This window comes from Tigriopus californicus, chromosome 8, assembly GCF_007210705.1.
Source record: "Tigriopus californicus strain San Diego chromosome 8, Tcal_SD_v2.1, whole genome shotgun sequence".
NCBI lineage: Eukaryota > Metazoa > Arthropoda > Copepoda > Harpacticoida > Harpacticidae > Tigriopus > Tigriopus californicus.
In genome coordinates this window covers 11,026,816-11,043,813 of record NC_081447.1, presented here as the reverse complement: position 1 = coordinate 11,043,813, position 16,998 = coordinate 11,026,816, and the positions used below count along the sequence as shown (strand labels likewise).

The following is a 16,998-nucleotide window of genomic DNA, read 5'->3' as shown; positions in this document are numbered from 1 at the left end:
GATAAGATCTCTTTCGATCCATCATCAGCTCAACACATTATGTTTTCGTCTGACTTTTTTATCTGTTTTCCTTGTAGATATTTTACAAGGCATTTGAAACAAAACGAAGATTCAATTATAACCTATTCCTACTCTGTTTGCTATTGTACAGAAAAGGTTTAAATATCAGTCTTTCCTAGCCCTCTAGTCTTTCCTAATTGCCTTAAAGCTCCCCCCTCTCAACGTCCCCCCGTAAGACGTGCCTCAATTTCTAAACCTCTCTACGTATTTCGGAACCATTGGAATTCATCAGATGTCCATTCAGTAAAGTAATATTGGGCCAGATCATAGGTTCTGGCATTATAAACTTCCTCGTTTAATTGGAAAGCAATAATTGTGAAGATATCATTGCCTATTCCTCTCGTTACCTATTAAAAAATACATGGAATTGTGATTTTTGCACAATGAAAACGAATTTAAATTACTTTCAAACCCAAAAGCTACTTTGATTAACTATTTACTTAACAAAGGAGCCGGATTTCTGTTGCTTTGAGAGATGGATAATGATTTTTTCGAATCTTCCAACCGGATTGGGAGTTCTTAAATTAAATGGAAGTACAAGTAGCTTTGGCTCGAGTAGTTTAGAACAGTCAGAGAAGTCGCTCAATTAAACATTTCGTTATTCAATTTGTTTAGAGAGGTTGAATTCACCATTGAATAAATGAACGCAACTACATTCTTTTTTTTTCGATATACTAGAATTATTTAGTTTATTTGCACTTTTTGTGGTTGCCAAGGTTTTCCCTCAATAATTTATGTTTTTTTTTTCTTTTCTAAAAGTCAAAAACAATATCCACAATTATATGCCGAAGTATCCCCCGATGGTATTCAGAGCTCAGGCATCGTATCTTCTAAGCCATGAAATAGGTCAAAATGAATGTTGGCACATTTATTAGTACTTTTTGCAATCAGGATGTTACGGAAAACAAGCACATATGAACAGCATGTTAGTTTCACTGTTCATATGTATTTGATTCCCATGCATAGTACCCTGAAAGCAAAAAGTACCCGTAAGTGTGTCAAGATTCATTTCGACCCAATAGATGGCTTGGAAGACGGGTAAGCAAATCTTTGTATGGGGCAAAAAGTGGAACAACTCTGTTAACAGGCAATTAATGTTGGCATTGTTGTCGCTATAAAAACTTTTCATTTTAGTTAATCCTCTCGTTTAACTAAACTTTTTGTCAGTTGCTTTTCAAGGCAATTAAGTTTCATTTGTGTAACACAGACTTGGAATTGATCTAGAACGAACCAGAGTTTGACATGTTATTACTGTTTTTATATACAATACCGTATGGTACATGGCATGGATGTTCCCAAAGCTAGGGAAATAAAACAAATATCTTATAATAAGGATCTTGTTCCCATTAGCTGAACCAGGTAATCGTAAAGGATGGATGCCATTTCAAGTAAATTTTCAAGTACTCGATTCGATTGGAAAACATCCTGAATTCTAGTATCGTAATTAGTCGGAGACTATATGTATATTGCTTTGTCAAGAGTTTCTCTAAACAACACAACTTTAACGACGAAAATTCTCGCTTTCGTGGGCTTTTGACAATTTCTATTTCTGTTTTTGCTGTTTTTGTAATGATCTTGGCATTTTCGAGCAAAGAACTCTTTTATTTTCTTAACATGGCAATCCCATTAATTCAGGTAAAGTACATTTTTGATGATATCTCCTATTGTGATTGACCATTTCTATAGATTTGCTTTGGACAGAAATATATTAGTAGTTGTTTTGCAAATCTTTTTGAAATCCCATCAAATTGATAAATGGTTCAAGTACGGTATTCGCTACGCACATCATGGAAAAGAACATGTGCTCCCAGGCGGCGACCCTGAAAATCTGTCTAGACGTCTGGAAACCCCCTAACTACACCGAGTTGCCCTACAATCTAAACGGTAGAATATTCACCCAGTTAAATTGCGACATACCTCGTATTAATGGTAGAAATGTGCATAATAGCAAACCCACTTGTATAATCTTGGCACTGTTCAACATGGTTTCACTTTAAAATTGAACCTCATTGTTTGTGTCTGTGTAACAATCGTTCAATTCCTTGAGATAAGAACACACACGGCGAATCTCTCTGCTCCTCGTCAAGAACTGTTCCTTTCTGCTCTGTGATCAGGGTAGCTGATGGCAACTCATAATTTCGGGAAAAGGCGTGTCCCTTAACTCTTTGTGAAAAGGGTTTCCAAACGTATTGAGAAATCAATTAGACGTAGGCACAGGCGTTTGCCTTTCAAATATCATTTTTACCCGTAATGAATTGTGAAGTTAGTTAAGGTAGGAACGTTATATCATCATATGATTTTGAATTATTTCTAAATCGCCAAAGAATGATCAAACTCCGAATAAGCATACATTAAAAATTGCTAAATTCTGAACAGAAAAAAAAACTGGTTGTAGCAAATACAAGGCCGATTTTAGTCACCCTTTTTCAGTCTGAAAACTTGCATGTAGTCTGAAAGAAAGGGAAGGGGCTCCAATAATGCACTACTGGCTGGGTCATGTTGAGGAATCTTAGGCCATGCCATATAAGAGTTGCTTTCCAAATAATAGTAACTTGGGTTATTTCAAAGATACCATTTCGTTCCAAATGAAACCACAGCATACATTTAATGCTTTATATAGAGAGGATGTGAAATGCAAACCCCTGAATTTGACCCTGGATAAGTGTATGCGTGTGTTGGCTGGGATTTTTATGTGCTAGGCCAGTTGTATGCATTTCCTTTGCTCTGGCCAGCCAGTTTGATGAGCTGCTCCTGAGTGTTGCATTACTTAGGTGACTGCTGGCTTGCTCGCTTGCTTTTCGGCTGGCTTACCGACGAGCCTTTACGAGGAGGGAAGCTCCCGAGCAAGATTTGCTCCAAAGCGTTCTCATCACGTTGCTAACGATACTTGGCTAGTCAACCAAGAGAGCATGGTTTATGGGGCGATTCCCGCTCACAAAAGTGCATTCTCAGCATGAAACAGGGGTGCTGCGACTACACTTGTTGGAGAGTGAAAAGGTGCAGTTCTAGAACAATATCATGCTGCAGATTCTTTTGATCCTCTAAACAACTTAAATTGATGTGTAATTTGTGTTGGCAAAATTATTATTTTTTTAATTAAAATTTCTTTCTCTCTTTGTTATTTTGTCAGGACCGCTGATACAGAAAAAATGAAAGATTTCGTTTAGTGAGTTCTGGAACGCTCGCCTTTTGTTAACGAGTAAATACGAAAGAATTTGAAATTCGTTGAAATACAGATTCTGAAAAAAGGTTTATTTTTTAACAATTAGCGCAAAAAGTTCAGTAGGAAACCGCAATGAGTATTAAATCATTTAGATTTATATACGTGATTGATGGATCGAGTTTAAAGTTTCAAATTTCTTGATCTCGGTTTCAAAAAATTTTCTTTAGCAAATGTACATTTCTTTGCGGATGTTGAGGAGTTTAAAATGGTAACTACTTAAGATCGCTGCTTGTTCTCTAATTTCCTATGGGATGGTTACGAAATCCGTTTTTTCTCTGCGTATATTTCAAGTTTCTTTTTGATAAAAAATATTGATTGCCATTCAAAACTCATTTATCTCAACTGAGAAGGGGTTCGCGAAACCAACTAGTGTCCAAGAGAGTTTAATACGCCGTTTAACCTCAAGTGGCACTTGAATACTCTAAAACAAACTCTTGTTTTCTACTGTTTTTCTATGTGAGGGAAGAAATTCGTTTGGGGCTTTCCAAGCGTGACTTGTGATTCGTTTCTTATCGCAAACTAGCGCGTTTTTCTATAAATTCGCAAATTGGACTTTCATTCCACGCAATTCGCCAACTCCTCCCAACTGGCAAAGGATCTGCGCAACAGCCCTATTTTTGAATTCTGTGAGCAGTTTCTTTGACTGGTGGGGAGAATCATATCATCTTTCCATTCACTTTGACCAATTGGCTCAAGTTTATTCATTCTAGAGGCATAGCGGAGGTTATTAACACAATCCTACTCCACATGGAGGCCTCAGAGTATTGTTCATCTACTTTAAAGGCAGGCAGGGCTGCAATTACGGTGTTCCTCAATTCGCTGGGAAATGCCCTCTCAGATAGGAGACTAAGCATCCACTCGCACACTTGAGGTCCTAATCCATTCCAAATCACGGATTTGGCTTGCAATAAAGATGCCACAGCGATTGGAAGGAGATCAGAACACTCCTCAGGAGACGAGTACAGCCTTTCTTTGGGATGGCAAAAGCAATCCACTTGGGCAAAATGAACGATCGCGAAGGTGAAAATTTCAAAAAGCCTTTTGAATACCTTGGCATTGTTACCCGGCCTCAGTGTGGCTCTGACCTGACCCATTAGCTCCATCAGCCATTGTCGGTTCGCCTAAAATAGAAATCAAGCATGAATTGAGAACCTATAAAATCAAAGACAAATCAGCAAGTACTCTGCAGGTAGTTGTAGTCTCAAGCCTACTAACTCAGGTAGTATGAGTTACTTAAGTGTAAAGAAACGTAAAATAGACTTACGAGTTAGAATTGTTACTAAAGTGTTTTCTCTTTTCATCTGGTGGAACAACTGCTATGTTGTACCAGGTGCTAGAATCTAAGTATCTCCGACTTAAATTTCGGGATTCATTAGACTTGGAAGATCGATGTAAGAGTATTTGTTTTATGGGTACATCCGGGCAGTAATTCTCCGTTCAAGCGTTCCTTCCTCGATGTTTCTTTGATCAAATGTTCGAAAACTTACCTGAGGGTATTTTACTCGTCCATGATTGATAACTGTGGCCAAATTTCTTAAAATGGATGTCATGTCCAAGGTTTCCATTTTAGAAGCGCTTTCGATACACGTGTTCAACCAATTGAGAGGGTGGTCAGATTCATCCGAGCAAGCCAAGTGAACACGAATGGACAATGCACGGTAGATTTGTGTAGGAGAAACCTAGAAGTAATGGAAATGGGATTGTATCATCTTTTTCCTCTCAAAAAATGTATTTAACCCGCTACCACGTGCAATAATGACACAAGGCAGTAGCTTCCTTACTTGGAAATGAAAGCTCGTGTTGCTCATCATATCAAGGGTTGATGTTGGAAGCTCTTGGATAACATCCAAATAAGCTTCGTAGAGTTCCTCTTCCTCTTGAGGAATCAATTTGGACAACTTTTCGATACATTCCAAAATCATTGGTGATTTTTTATTCGAGGTCTTCAAGGTTAACATTAGCCTGGCTGCATTATCCACATCTGACTGACACTGAATCTTACGAATTCTTTGGTTCAATCCCATCTCCAGGATTTCAGACAATTTATCGTCCTCAAGGCCAAAAGCCATCTTGGCTGCGTGAGTCAAAAGAACCTCATCGGAAGCATTATTCTGGATAGCCTTTTCCACAATCCATTTTGCCGATCTGAAAAGTTCAAATTTTGATTACATTATTTCTTTTGCATTTGAAGAAATTGCGAGTCTTTTTTAGAATTGGAAGGAAGTAATTAGAGTTATACATTTTCATTTGTTGAGGATGGGGTATAATATAAACACCAATATGACTAAGAAGGAAGTGTTTGGTGCTTCTCTGGATTAGTTCTGATTGAAAGAGGCCCTTCGAGCAAGCATGTGAAAGAATGCCACGTTTCCCTTGTCGAAAACTTCGGGCTGATGTTCAGCCATTTTTGGCGTATCCTGCATAATTCCATTAATACAGAGCAAATATCCGACATATGAGTAAATCGGACACGTTTTCAGTTCAGGTGACGGATTTCATTTATTATACGAGAAGTAAAAGTAGTATATTTAGTATTATAGATATACTCCCTGTCATATTATGTTTTCTTTAATAACATAATTGTACGTTCTTAGTAGACTTCTAACATGGGCTTAATATGGCAATGAAAAAAAGTTTTGACATTTGATGTCGAAGGTGCCTTGGAATAATTGATAAAGAATACAGTTTTGCAAGCAAATAACAATACAAGATGTTTGTACCACCTAAAACAGAACAAATGAACAATGGACACTTGCTACTAGTTTAATTGGAACCCACAGTATTAAGTGTTATGTAAATATGCATCCATGAATCCGACGGTCTACTCACCTTGAATGTTCACATTGTAGGCACGCAATAGCCAAAGCCTCCTTGGAATACCGTTGTAAATTTTCGAGCCAGGTCCAATTCAGAGGCGGAAAATGTTTGGGATAAGGCCTGCTAAGAATCCATAAGACTTTCTGGAGTGCTTCTTGATGCATTGGAATTCTAGAATTCAGCACACCTTGGCAGTAAGCTATGAGACCCCGTAGAATGCTCCCTTCTTTCAGAAAACCGTAATTTTCTGGCTCCTCTCCTCTATTCTTCATGGCCTGACTGAGGTAATATGCACCTCTTGGTAATCCTTTCAACTCTTCATCCAGTAAGTGAACGAGAAGATCCCTGAACTGATGTTGAAGCTCAGGAATAGGGCAATCTGTCATCAGTTTGGTCCAAATGTCACTAGGAATAACTTCCCAAACGTGCTCGGGTTTAGGAGGCAAGGATGTGTCATCTTTAGGAATAAAGCCATCCGGGTATTTCAAATTTTCAATGACATATGAAGGTAACATTTTGAGTTTATGATCCTGAAGTTTGAAGCCCACGATTGCCTGACTTATCGCGGGAATATCCTCTCCCTGACCTGGTAGAACCAAGCGTTCCCACAAACGAGTCAAAGTTTCGGATTTGAATTCCTGGAACACGGCCGATTCCAAATCAAACAAGGCTGTCACTCGTAAGATTTGATAGAAATGAGATCGGACTCGGAGCCTTCCGTCATTCCACAGTTTTGACCACAGAACATTCACTGTAGTTCGAATATCTATGATTTGAGCTTCACATAATGATCGAATTCCGTCTAAGGCCATACAGCAAAGAGCCGAGTCAATTGGATCTCCGAATTTATTCAAAATATCGGAAAGCATTGGCAGAAGATCTGCTCCATGTTTCGAGGGTGATTTCTCACAGACTCCCTTCAAAACGAGCGCTTTGGTGAGGAAGAATTCATATTCATGTGCTGTCTTCATGACAGTATTCTCGTCTAGGGCTTTTCGTAATTGGGGGTAAATCCGGTCCTCAATCAACCAAAGATCGTAGAGCAATTTGATCTTCAAGCAAATCAATCCTGGTCGGCTCCCAAGCGAATTGATTAACTGGACGGTTACACCGATCGATAACTTGTCCTTGCCAAGCATTGGGATGTGGGTTAAAAGAGCCAATTTAGTCTCAGGTTCTGTTTTTTGAGCTAACTTGTGCATCAGAACGGCAAGGACTTGAAGGGCGTATTCGGGTTGAAGACCGATAACTTGGCCAAAAATTCTCATGATCAAGATCAGTTGCTCACCGGAATCCGTTAAGATGGCAATAGATGAAAGAACTGGGACTTCATCAGTAAAGTCACCAAGGTTCAGCCTTTCTATACTTTTTAACCATTGAGTAGTACTTCTTTCAGATCCTGAGATGAAACGTAACAAATTGAATACTTGTCTTGCCTTGGCCCAAGGGACATGAAATGGCGCTATTGGAACGGAAACAATGGAGAGGTCAGAAACGGGCTTCGATTTCGACATAGCTTTAAGGGTCTCAATTTGTTCAACAAGTCTTTGCGTAATTTGAGTTTTTTTCGATACAAATACCAGAATTTGAAAAAGAACTATGCCAATCACCTCTGGAATCATTTGTGCCTTTTCACATAAAGACAAGATGAGTTCTATGATTCCTCGCTGTTGGTAGGAGCTAGTTTCAGAGAGTGCAGATGAAAGAATGATAACACTTTCATTAGCAATGTTGTCCGAACACTTTGACGCTTCCCATTTGTTGGTGATGTCTTTGATCACAATATTAGGATTTAAACCAAAGCGGCTGAAACTTACTATTACACTGCACAAGGAGGGAAGAAGTGTTGGCTGATCCCATCCTAATTCCGACCAGATCTGAAGCGACATCCTGTACTGTTCATAAGCAGACACTTTAGAGTTAAATGGCAGCCACTGAAGAACGTCCTCCCAAAACGGCTTTAACTGCAAATTAGGTTGAGCCTGGATCAAATCAACGAGTAGGATTTGTCGAAACCCGGAGAAATGCTCATGGTGATGAGGATTACAGAACAGAAACATTAGGAGGGGCCTCAAATCCTCAATGACATTATTCCCATTGGTTTGAGCTCGGTTCATCTGATTTTGAATCACGTTGTGGATGTGCGGCCACGTGGCGGGATAAGAACGTAATAGCACCACGTACGGGTGCGGATTCGAGACCAAAGCATACTTTTTCGGCGAATGAATGGCCAAAAGTTGGCTAATAGCCCAAACTAATCCTTCAGGATGCTTAATTTGATACGACAGAGCCGAAAGTCCAGAGAGTGTTGGACCCAGCTCCAAAACCTTGCTGTCCACCAATTCCAACAGGATTCGAACGGCATTGTAAGCCACTACTCGATGTTCGCTCTGGCATTGTTCCCACAATAACTGAATGGATTCGCGGTTTTGAGTCGTCGGAATTGCTACCTGGTTGAGGATCACATCTTTGAGCTTGTTCAAGGCCCCTTCTGTCACTGGTAGTGGAGACAACGTCACTTGTTTTGGATCCAATTTCTTTCGGATGTCTTCCATGGTGTGTTCTTCTATGAGCAAATTGTCTGGATAATATTCAGCCACTGAACTTATGCGGCCAAAAATGAGGATGGACTTGCTCGATTATGGATCGATGCACTTTTATGTCCCAAAGCGACACATCGAGAAGCCCACTGTGTATTGCACGTTTGTTGAAGATCAATTCGGATCCATGTGTTGTTTTTGTTGTGGAAAACAAGCGTTTACAGTCACCACGGATTTCGCGCCAATTTTGAATCCCAAACAAACTCTACTCACTTTTTCTATGAAAATAGATTATGCAAACGGCAAATATAGAAAAAATATTTTTGAATTTCGCTTCCCTATAAGGCCAGATCTTTTTTCCATGGATCTGTCAAAACGGACTTATTTCCAGCTCTTTTGAAAGAGACCAGGCGTAGTGGTTTGCACAGTTTCCCAGTATCAGAGGAGTCCTTCTTCGCCTCCCTCCTTGACCTCTTTCTGCAGGAAGCCTTTAGACGCCTACCACACCCACAGACGGAGAACCAACGGGTGGAGAAGCAACACTTCCTTTTGGGAAAATGGAAGATGTGAGACTTGGCTTCGTTCGCTCTTCGGGCTAGGATCGCCCCTACGACCCTAACACTCGCCAACACAACAATATCTTTCGTCAATAGTCAATTCAGTCAGCCATTGATCCTTGTTCGATTGAATTCAAGGTAACGGTTACTATTGCAATCATATCCACCAAATATGGTTGTATTTATCGAGGAGATCTTTTAAGACTCGCTTTCGAATCTTCAAGAGTATTTGAACATTAGGGTTTGAGCCTAATTATCAGGGGCAGACACTTAAACAAATGTTTTTGTACTAAAGTGATTTAGTGTCAGCGGGATGTAGAATAAAGTTTACATTTAAAAATTCTTCATGCTTGCTTTTCATTCTGAACAAAAATCTGTCCAATCACGAGCAAAATTAATGTTTCATGTTTATAAATGACCAAAAATGTTTTTCAAAATATTTTTTTATAGGATGAACAACGTGCCACAGGTGGTCATAAAGTAACTAGTAAAGTTTAATTATTCACCTTCAAGTTCAAACTTAGTCTCACCATTTCTTGTTTGAATTCCGAAAAATGCCTTTTTTGTTTTGCTTGTCCAATTATTAAGCCCACATTATTTAACCCGTTTAGGCCCATAGCCATGCAAACAAAGAAATTTCTAGGGAAAATGCAGTCCGTTACCCTGATTTTGGTCACTATGTGGAGGGAAAATCTAGATAAGCATCACAACCAACCTACACGGAGCATAGACAAAAAATTTCATTTATTTCAATTTGCCGGCTTGTTGGAAACAAACAGTATGCTTATATTAAGCCAAGATATTATTATAGTGAGATAACTCCACCAAAAATGAATATTTTTGAGCTTTGCAGGACAAGTCGCTCATTATTTCAAAATTCAATTGGCTCACGGTGGGAGTTGCTTGTGATGCTGTGACGCTTGTCTGAATTCTCCCTATACGAAAAGCCCAAAATCAAAGTGCCGCAATTCATGTTTCCTTATGGACTTGTCAAACTTAAGGATTTCGCAATTTCTCGTACTTGTTTTGGGTTTTGGGTCGTACATGGGTACCCGGCCCGGGTCGTACGTTCTTCGCCTTCACATCTTTTAGAGGTTGCGCGAGGCGTTAGTCATCATACTCCGAAATTCTCGAGTTTGACAAGATGCCAATTACTCCTTGTTCTTAAGTAACCGTACCTATCCCAAAAAGAACCACTCCAATCAGTCTTAAGACTACATCCAAATGTCACAACTCAGAGACAAGATGTAGTCAAGTCGCGGCAAGTTAGTTCTGCTCTTAGCATGTCTTAAAATACTTGATATTTTACCAAACTTTTGGAAAGTTCATGTATTAGGCAAGGAAATGATAGGTTGTGGATCACTTTTTTTAATATAATGTTGATACCAATCAAAAATACTACAATGAATGCTTTTGTACACATAGAATCCAATAGTAAATAGTTGTCACTAATCTGAGCAGTCATAATGATTCATTAAATGGTGGGGAAGAATCAGCTGAAGACTCACGTTGTCGAGTATCGTGAATCCAACAATAACATTGAACTTTCATTTCGACGACAAGAGTTGTGCATTAGCCAAATCTGGATTTCAGGACTTCATACGTATGGGGAGGTCAGTGAGATCAGAGCCGGTCTCTTTCACTTCAGTGAGGGACATCTGCTCATTGGAGTTGGATTCCCCCGAATCTTCATCGGATCCCCCAAGGCCAGAGTCAGTGTTGCTATTGCTCATACTTTGTCCGTCCTTGGATTCTGGTTCATTGCTACTAGACTTGGCTGACTCCGGGGAAGAGGAGCTTCGATAGGATTTCACCTTTGGTTCAGTGTTTAAATCAATACTGGCGTCGTGAGTCTTTTCGCGGTACCGCTTTTTCCACGGACGGTTATGGTCGCCGACATGCATCGAGCTAGAGCTTGCCGTTGTCCATCGATTCGAGTTGTTTTTGCTTTCCGGTTCAATACTTTGTGACGGTGATACCGGACTGGGTGAACTACCCTCCGGACTGTCACTTGTTGAACGGTCGGAGCCATTGACCTCGACAGAGGCTTCTCGACTTTGCGCCATTTGGCGACGATAATGATGTAATACCCTATTATAGCTGAGGTAAGTAGTGTCTGGCGTTTCAGCTTCTTGGAGTTGCCGGCGATATGACTCTTGCGCCTTTTGCTTCAAGTGTCGTTGCCATAGCGATCCATAGTATCGCTTGCGATGAGTATCCTCTTCGTCGTCGCCGTCTCCATCTTGAGCTTCAGTCTGAGTTTGACTCAAATTTTGTGCCTCTTTGGTCAAATCCTCCCTCTTCTGGTGCTTCTCAGCCTCCTCTATTTGACTTTGATCGTCGTCCTCTGCTTTTCGGAGTAAATCCGCTTCATTTTGTTCCTCGTGAGCCGCTAAGCGTCCGGCCGCGTGAGTGACCAAAGCGTGTGCACTCAAGTCCTCTCCACCGCCCAAGTTACGTGAGGAAGAATGTCTCTCATTAGCCACATACATCTTGTAGCTTAGGGGCTCGCGTTTGGTGGCCTCTTCATCGTCAGATTCGGCGTGGCGTTGCTCTTTCACGGCGGCAGCCGCTGCCATGACAGCAGCCACAGCGGAGGCTGAGCTTTGATAATTAAGATTGACTGGAACCAGATTCAGACCTGAATGCCTGTAGGATTCGCCGGAGCCAGGCTTTGAATCCGAACCATGTGATCGTTGGCTCAAGATGGACCCGTGGAACGGACCGGGTTGGCCTGCTTGAATATAAACTCGTTGAGGCAAGGGGAAATCGGCATGGCTGTTCGTTCCAGACCCATTGAGCGACGACAAATCGCCTTCCATGTAACCGGATGAGGTGGAGGAGGTGGCCGATGAGGATGCAAGGTGAACGGGCGAATGATGGCGAGCGGCAATGCCATTCTGATGCAGAACGTGAGGGTCCATACGGCTGATTTTAGAGACAGTGTGAAAGAAATTGTTGACAACCTCATCCTTGGCGCTCTTGAGCTGAAAAAGGCATTTATTGGTCAGTGTTAAGAGCAAATATTTCAATAACTTGTTTATGAATTGAGAACAATCCTGGAATGAGGATTTTATTTCCTTGTATAGTGCATAAATCCAAATACAACTAATGTTCTATTTTGTAAGTAACCGTCTGTCTCCGCAGATCTTACCTGGTTCTCTAGGTAATCGATTTCATTTAGTTGTCGGAAGCATTTCTTGCAGATTTCCTCTGACGGAATTAACTTCTTCCGAGGCAAAGTGACTCGAATGATTTCCTTCAACCGAGCGGCAATTGTTTCTCCTCCGGATTCGGAGTTTAACATGTGTGTATCAATGTTGTAAAAAGCTGACGATCCCAGTTGTTTGGCCATTCGCCCGCACAAAAGACAAATTGACCGGGAGTGTAACGAACTGCAAATGAAGAATAATGGATTACAATCTAAAAAACAAGAACAGGATCTGCATGTGTGTTGTTATTTGCACTCTTTGCCCAATGATTTTTCTAATCATGATAAGCTTTATTCGTTTTTTTTCTGTTAGAAGACAGACATGCCACGAGCGCAAAACGTGTCAAATAGTGAGTGCCGCGAAGACAAAATTTCATAAAACTCCAATCCGATCAGCATGTTCTAGTGGTGCTGCTTTCCCTTTCTTGGAAACCATTGAAATTGTCTGCAGGGTTCCAATAAATTGATGAATTAAGCTCTTATGATGGCTAATTACTTTTGGATCTTTCTGCATTGACATTTCGTCATCCAAATGTTGTCTGGATGTATTGCAGTTTGAAGACCCCTTGACTACACATGAGTCGCTCTGTCAATTGGACAGACGCCTCGTGAGCTGAGATTTAGGTAGCCGATATGAAGATCGATGTTTTGATCTTCATAAGTCTTAAATGATTCAGTAAGGATACTAGTCGAATTCAAAACTTACTTCAACGTATTCGTCGCTTGTGAGTATTGGCTGCTGTTATTGGGGTAACTGAGACCATTTCTTTCACAGGTATTAGTGATCTGAAGAATATAAAAACGAATCGTCTGAATGCGTTAAATATTAATTAGACTCGCAAGGTATGTTCCTGAAGAAGCAAACCCGGAGTAAAAATGACATGTCACTTACCCTGGATTTATCTCGAGAAAGCGAACTTTTGTAAGCATTTCTAACGCCAACATCTGTCTCTACTCCATTCACTGTCGGCGAAGGTCCCTATGAGATGACAAAAGTTGAATGAAATGTGAATCTTTGTTCATGCATCAAAGAGAGGGGAAACCATCTACTTACGAGAGAGATTTCCTCGGATGGCATGATAACCAAGCATCCACTAAATTGAGATCCAAGATAAGCGCGAATTCGACTTGGTGTGTCAACCTGCATTGTGAAAAACATTGATCATTAAATTTCCATTCTATTTATAAGGGGCTGTGACAGCGAATCCTAAAACGTGATCCCAGGTCACACGGTGAGTTCCCAAGCCATTCCACTCGGTGTGAATAACCAAGTAGCTTCGACCAATACAAAGTTATTCTACCGTACGACTCACAACCTAGCGCTTAGAGCTCACCTTTTGAGGTAGTTTTTCAAATGTTTTGTTTTTGTTTATGGTCCATAAGGAGTAATTTGATACTGTTGAGAGTCGTGGGTAAATATTGAGAAGAGTGAGTTGGAATATTTTTGAATCCAAATCCAGATTGACCTGCCATTTTCTGGCCCCGAGGCCACAACTCAATAGCCTCGAATACTCTTCTTTGCTTGGCATGCTCATGCTTTTCTTGGAAAAGCATAATGTTTTCATGAGATATTTGTTTGGAGGGAGAGGCTCGTTGATGCTACTGGAACAGCTTGCCACGCTGCTGGTTGATGACATGGGGTTATCACTCCGTAATAAACTCATGATTTGACCTGGAAGAGAACATGTCATCCAATCAGTACTCCATTAGGATCCTAACTAAACCAAGAGAGAGAATTTTCTTACATAAAGCGACCATGTTTAAGACTGCTATCACCCTAACCAATAGCTAGACAATGCCTCTCGGATATAAGCCCTCACAAGTTTCTGAATTTTAATTTCTTCATGCTAGTGATCAAAGTTGATAGCACGTTACGACAAGCTACGATAAACTTGCTTCGTCGGATCTGCCTCGTGCGGATCCTTCTTCCCCTTCTTGCCTTTCCTCCTCTCTTCCTCTGTCACGCTTTGAGGCTGACATGTGAGTTCGACATCACGCTGTTCCTTTCTATCAAGAATAGACCCTGATGGTCTCGGAGGCTGCTCCTCATGCACGCCAAGCACGTATGCCCTCTATTCTCTCTTCTCCATGCTGTAGGCAGGCCTTTAATGCCCAGGAATCAGAGCGGTCCAAAAGAGGCAGGCGAGTATACATTGGTGCTCATGCGCGGAAAATAAGACAGCGAGGACGACGTGCTCATGTAACGGAGTCAATGAATTGGGAGTAGAAAGAGACACGTTTAGGAAAACGTGCCCACATGGATTGTCCTCGATCCACGCATAATGTAATTCACTAGAATATGTATGTGGAGCTGAATGAACTAGTGCAAGACACAAGTCAAATGCTCACATTGAGATTAGGTGTCATTGCCTTGTGTCGTCACTGACATATCAATGAACTATCTCGGTTGTGAACTCTATTCAAAACCATCCCTGTCCTCAGAACCTTGTACTTCAATCTGATTCAAAAATGCCAATCGTGTAATTGTTATCTTTACCTGAACTATCTACAGTTGACCCCTGCGAGGTAAATGCCAATCTACCCGGGAAGTATACTCTTGAAACTGGTTTTGAGGCCAATAAGGGGGATCATAACCCCTTTGACATCAGATAAAAAAGTTGACAGATAAAATGGCCGGTGGCAGAATAATTCATTGCAAAAAAAGAGAAGAAGCCAACAAGAAATTCAATCACTTAAATTACTGAACAGCATCACAGTAACTTTTCATTCAATCACCCGAAAATTTGATTCCCTTTTCGTTCTATGCAGGAGAACATCGTTTGAATGCTATTAATCTTTAGCACAAAACGCATGATGAAAGTGCTACCAAAGCTGATGTATTTGCTAATACATTATTCTAATAAAATTTTATATTAATACAGAAATGAACTTGTTTTAGAGAAGTACTTAAGCAAGAATTTTGCCTTTTTGGCAAGTGACAAAACAATTAACGATAACAAAAATGCTTCCTTTTATTTATTAAGTACGCTTTAGGACACTGGGTTCTTGAGAAGGGTTTTGGCTCACCGCCAAAGATTCAGGGTCAGAAATATAGCGCAAAAACGTGCTGTCATACTTTCATTAACATTTTAAATGTCGGTGGTACGATCTTCGCAGTCTCAAATTAGCTTGAAAATGTCGTTACATAATCGTTGTCAAATCATGAAAGAAAAATGTTCATGCGTTACGTAATTACTCCTACTAAACTTTTACATTCTCCTTGGCGGATGTTCAATCAGCAGGCCTTACAGCATTGTCGAGTCTGGAATTGGCCAAACCTATTGAAATACTACTCGCTTGAGTCAATAATACCTTGTTAAAGTTTATCCTTTCCTTGCAACCTTGAGCTATTTGCTCTCTGTCGATGTTGATTAATAAATAGTTTTCCAACCATCAATTACAATCAATATCTATATCTATGAACAATAGGACGGAATGTCAGATATCAAACATCGAATTAGTGAAGTAGTATACCGAGCCTGTCAGTTTCAGACCGACTGATATTGTAGCGAAACATTCTAATAGTCTGCATTGATCAATTGCATTACTCCCAAACATACGTTGACATCGAATGAAATCCCCAGAACCTTTCGATTTATTGTGCTGAGCTGAAAGGCCACTTTGGTCTTCCCCAAATGTTACATTGTTTGAAGTTTTAGCCTATAAGGTTTGCCATCGTGATTATGTGCTTTGTCTAATAAGCACGTATCTCTTGTCACTGCTAGGTGCTTGAGCACGTTTAGAACACGTGAGGAGAAAGCTTGAATGTGCCTGGCAATTTGGCTCGAAACCCCTTTCGACGATTTTACCGAAATTTACCAGTTTTGTATTTGCTGACTAATCTGTTGTGGTTGAAAAGTACTTTGTTTGTACTTGTACTTTGTATGTTCCCGAGGAGGTGTGTCATTTGAATCCTCAGAGAATCTGCAATCCTACCAACAAGATCATTCCCAAGTTGGAGCAACGCGTCAAATGCATCGACGTGCATCGCCTTTGATAATGCTTACCTATATTTCGATATTTTAGGTTATAAGACTATTGTGGTTCTAGAGAATGCTCGGCGTTGCTGGTAGTCTGGCTCCGCACTACTCGATGGAAAACATGAGTCAAGTTTGTGATCACTGCGATCAAGAGTTACAATGCAATTTGTTTGTGCACAATAATATAAGCACTTTTCAATAAGTTCGAGAGATAGTAGTGTTCCTTCTGACAGATCACAAGAAAAACTGAGTACATTTTGACAAGATGGTTCACGAGAGCTCCCAAACGCTCGGAGATCTCCGGCTCCTCTTTTCCCCACCTCAGTCTTCGTCGTCGAGTTCGTTCCTCCGCGCTCGGGTCCAGGTGGAGTTGCTAGGAGTACGTACATGTGAGCTAGCGCTCATGTGTTTCCGAGATAAGGACTATAGGCAAGGGAAGGATCCTGATGCGACTTACGTGATGTCGAATTGAATTCATCGGCTTTGCGGGCAAGCCAAACGAGTTTCGTTTTTGTAGGGTGTCTTGAAGACACGTTTTGTTCCAAGGATGCGGTGAAAGCAAAGGCTTGAGTGGGCAATATGTGCGCAGCAGTTCATTAGCGTACTTTGA

The 16,998-nt window shown here is 40.7% G+C and overlaps 3 protein-coding genes across 3 annotated transcripts in view; all 3 read right to left on the bottom strand.

Annotated features, from left to right (window-relative positions):
- Nucleotides 1-2,183, bottom strand: part of LOC131885342 (TGF-beta receptor type-1-like) — a 6,611-nt gene extending 4,428 nt beyond the window's left edge. The window contains exon 1 of the mRNA XM_059233368.1: nt 1,978-2,183. Coding sequence (XP_059089351.1) covers nt 1,978-2,044 — 67 coding nt within the window. The 5' untranslated portion in view covers nt 2,045-2,183. The remainder of the gene's footprint in view (nt 1-1,977) is intronic.
- Nucleotides 2,184-3,955: 1,772 nt separating this feature from the next.
- LOC131885338 (focadhesin-like) lies at nt 3,956-8,827 on the bottom strand. The gene is made up of 4 exons (XM_059233364.1): nt 6,113-8,827; nt 5,065-5,428; nt 4,771-4,962; nt 3,956-4,404 (listed from the first exon to the last, which is right to left on the bottom strand). Exons 1-4 carry the CDS (start codon nt 8,653-8,655, stop codon nt 3,985-3,987), a joined length of 3,519 nt encoding a protein of 1,172 aa, XP_059089347.1. The 5' UTR covers nt 8,656-8,827; the 3' UTR covers nt 3,956-3,984.
- A 1,722-nt stretch (nt 8,828-10,549) lies between these two features.
- LOC131885340 (uncharacterized) lies at nt 10,550-16,666 on the bottom strand. Its single transcript, XM_059233366.1, has 7 exons — nt 16,416-16,666; nt 13,743-14,080; nt 13,463-13,549; nt 13,301-13,387; nt 13,115-13,194; nt 12,352-12,592; nt 10,550-12,184 (listed from the first exon to the last, which is right to left on the bottom strand). The coding sequence occupies exons 2-7, from the start codon at nt 14,070-14,072 to the stop codon at nt 10,787-10,789; spliced, it is 2,223 nt and encodes a 740-aa protein (XP_059089349.1). The 5' UTR covers nt 14,073-14,080; nt 16,416-16,666; the 3' UTR covers nt 10,550-10,786.
- Nucleotides 16,667-16,998: the final 332 nt, after the last annotated feature.

Excerpts from the sequence above, each read along its gene's own strand:
- LOC131885340 (XM_059233366.1), bottom strand. The coding sequence starts at position 14,072 with ATGAGTTTATTACGGAGTGATAACCCCATGTCATCAACCAGCAGCGTG. Across the intron at positions 13,550-13,742 it reads TTGAAAAACTACCTCAAAAG|GTTGACACACCAAGTCGAAT; the intron begins GTGAGCTCTAAG and ends TTCACAATGCAG. Across the intron at positions 13,388-13,462 it reads CATCCGAGGAAATCTCTCTC|GGACCTTCGCCGACAGTGAA; the intron begins GTAAGTAGATGG and ends GTCATCTCATAG.
- LOC131885338 (XM_059233364.1), bottom strand. The coding sequence starts at position 8,655 with ATGGAAGACATCCGAAAGAAATTGGATCCAAAACAAGTGACGTTGTCT. Across the intron at positions 5,429-6,112 it reads CTACAATGTGAACATTCAAG|ATCGGCAAAATGGATTGTGG; the intron begins GTGAGTAGACCG and ends TGAACTTTTCAG. Across the intron at positions 4,963-5,064 it reads ACACGAGCTTTCATTTCCAA|GTTTCTCCTACACAAATCTA; the intron begins GTAAGGAAGCTA and ends CATTACTTCTAG.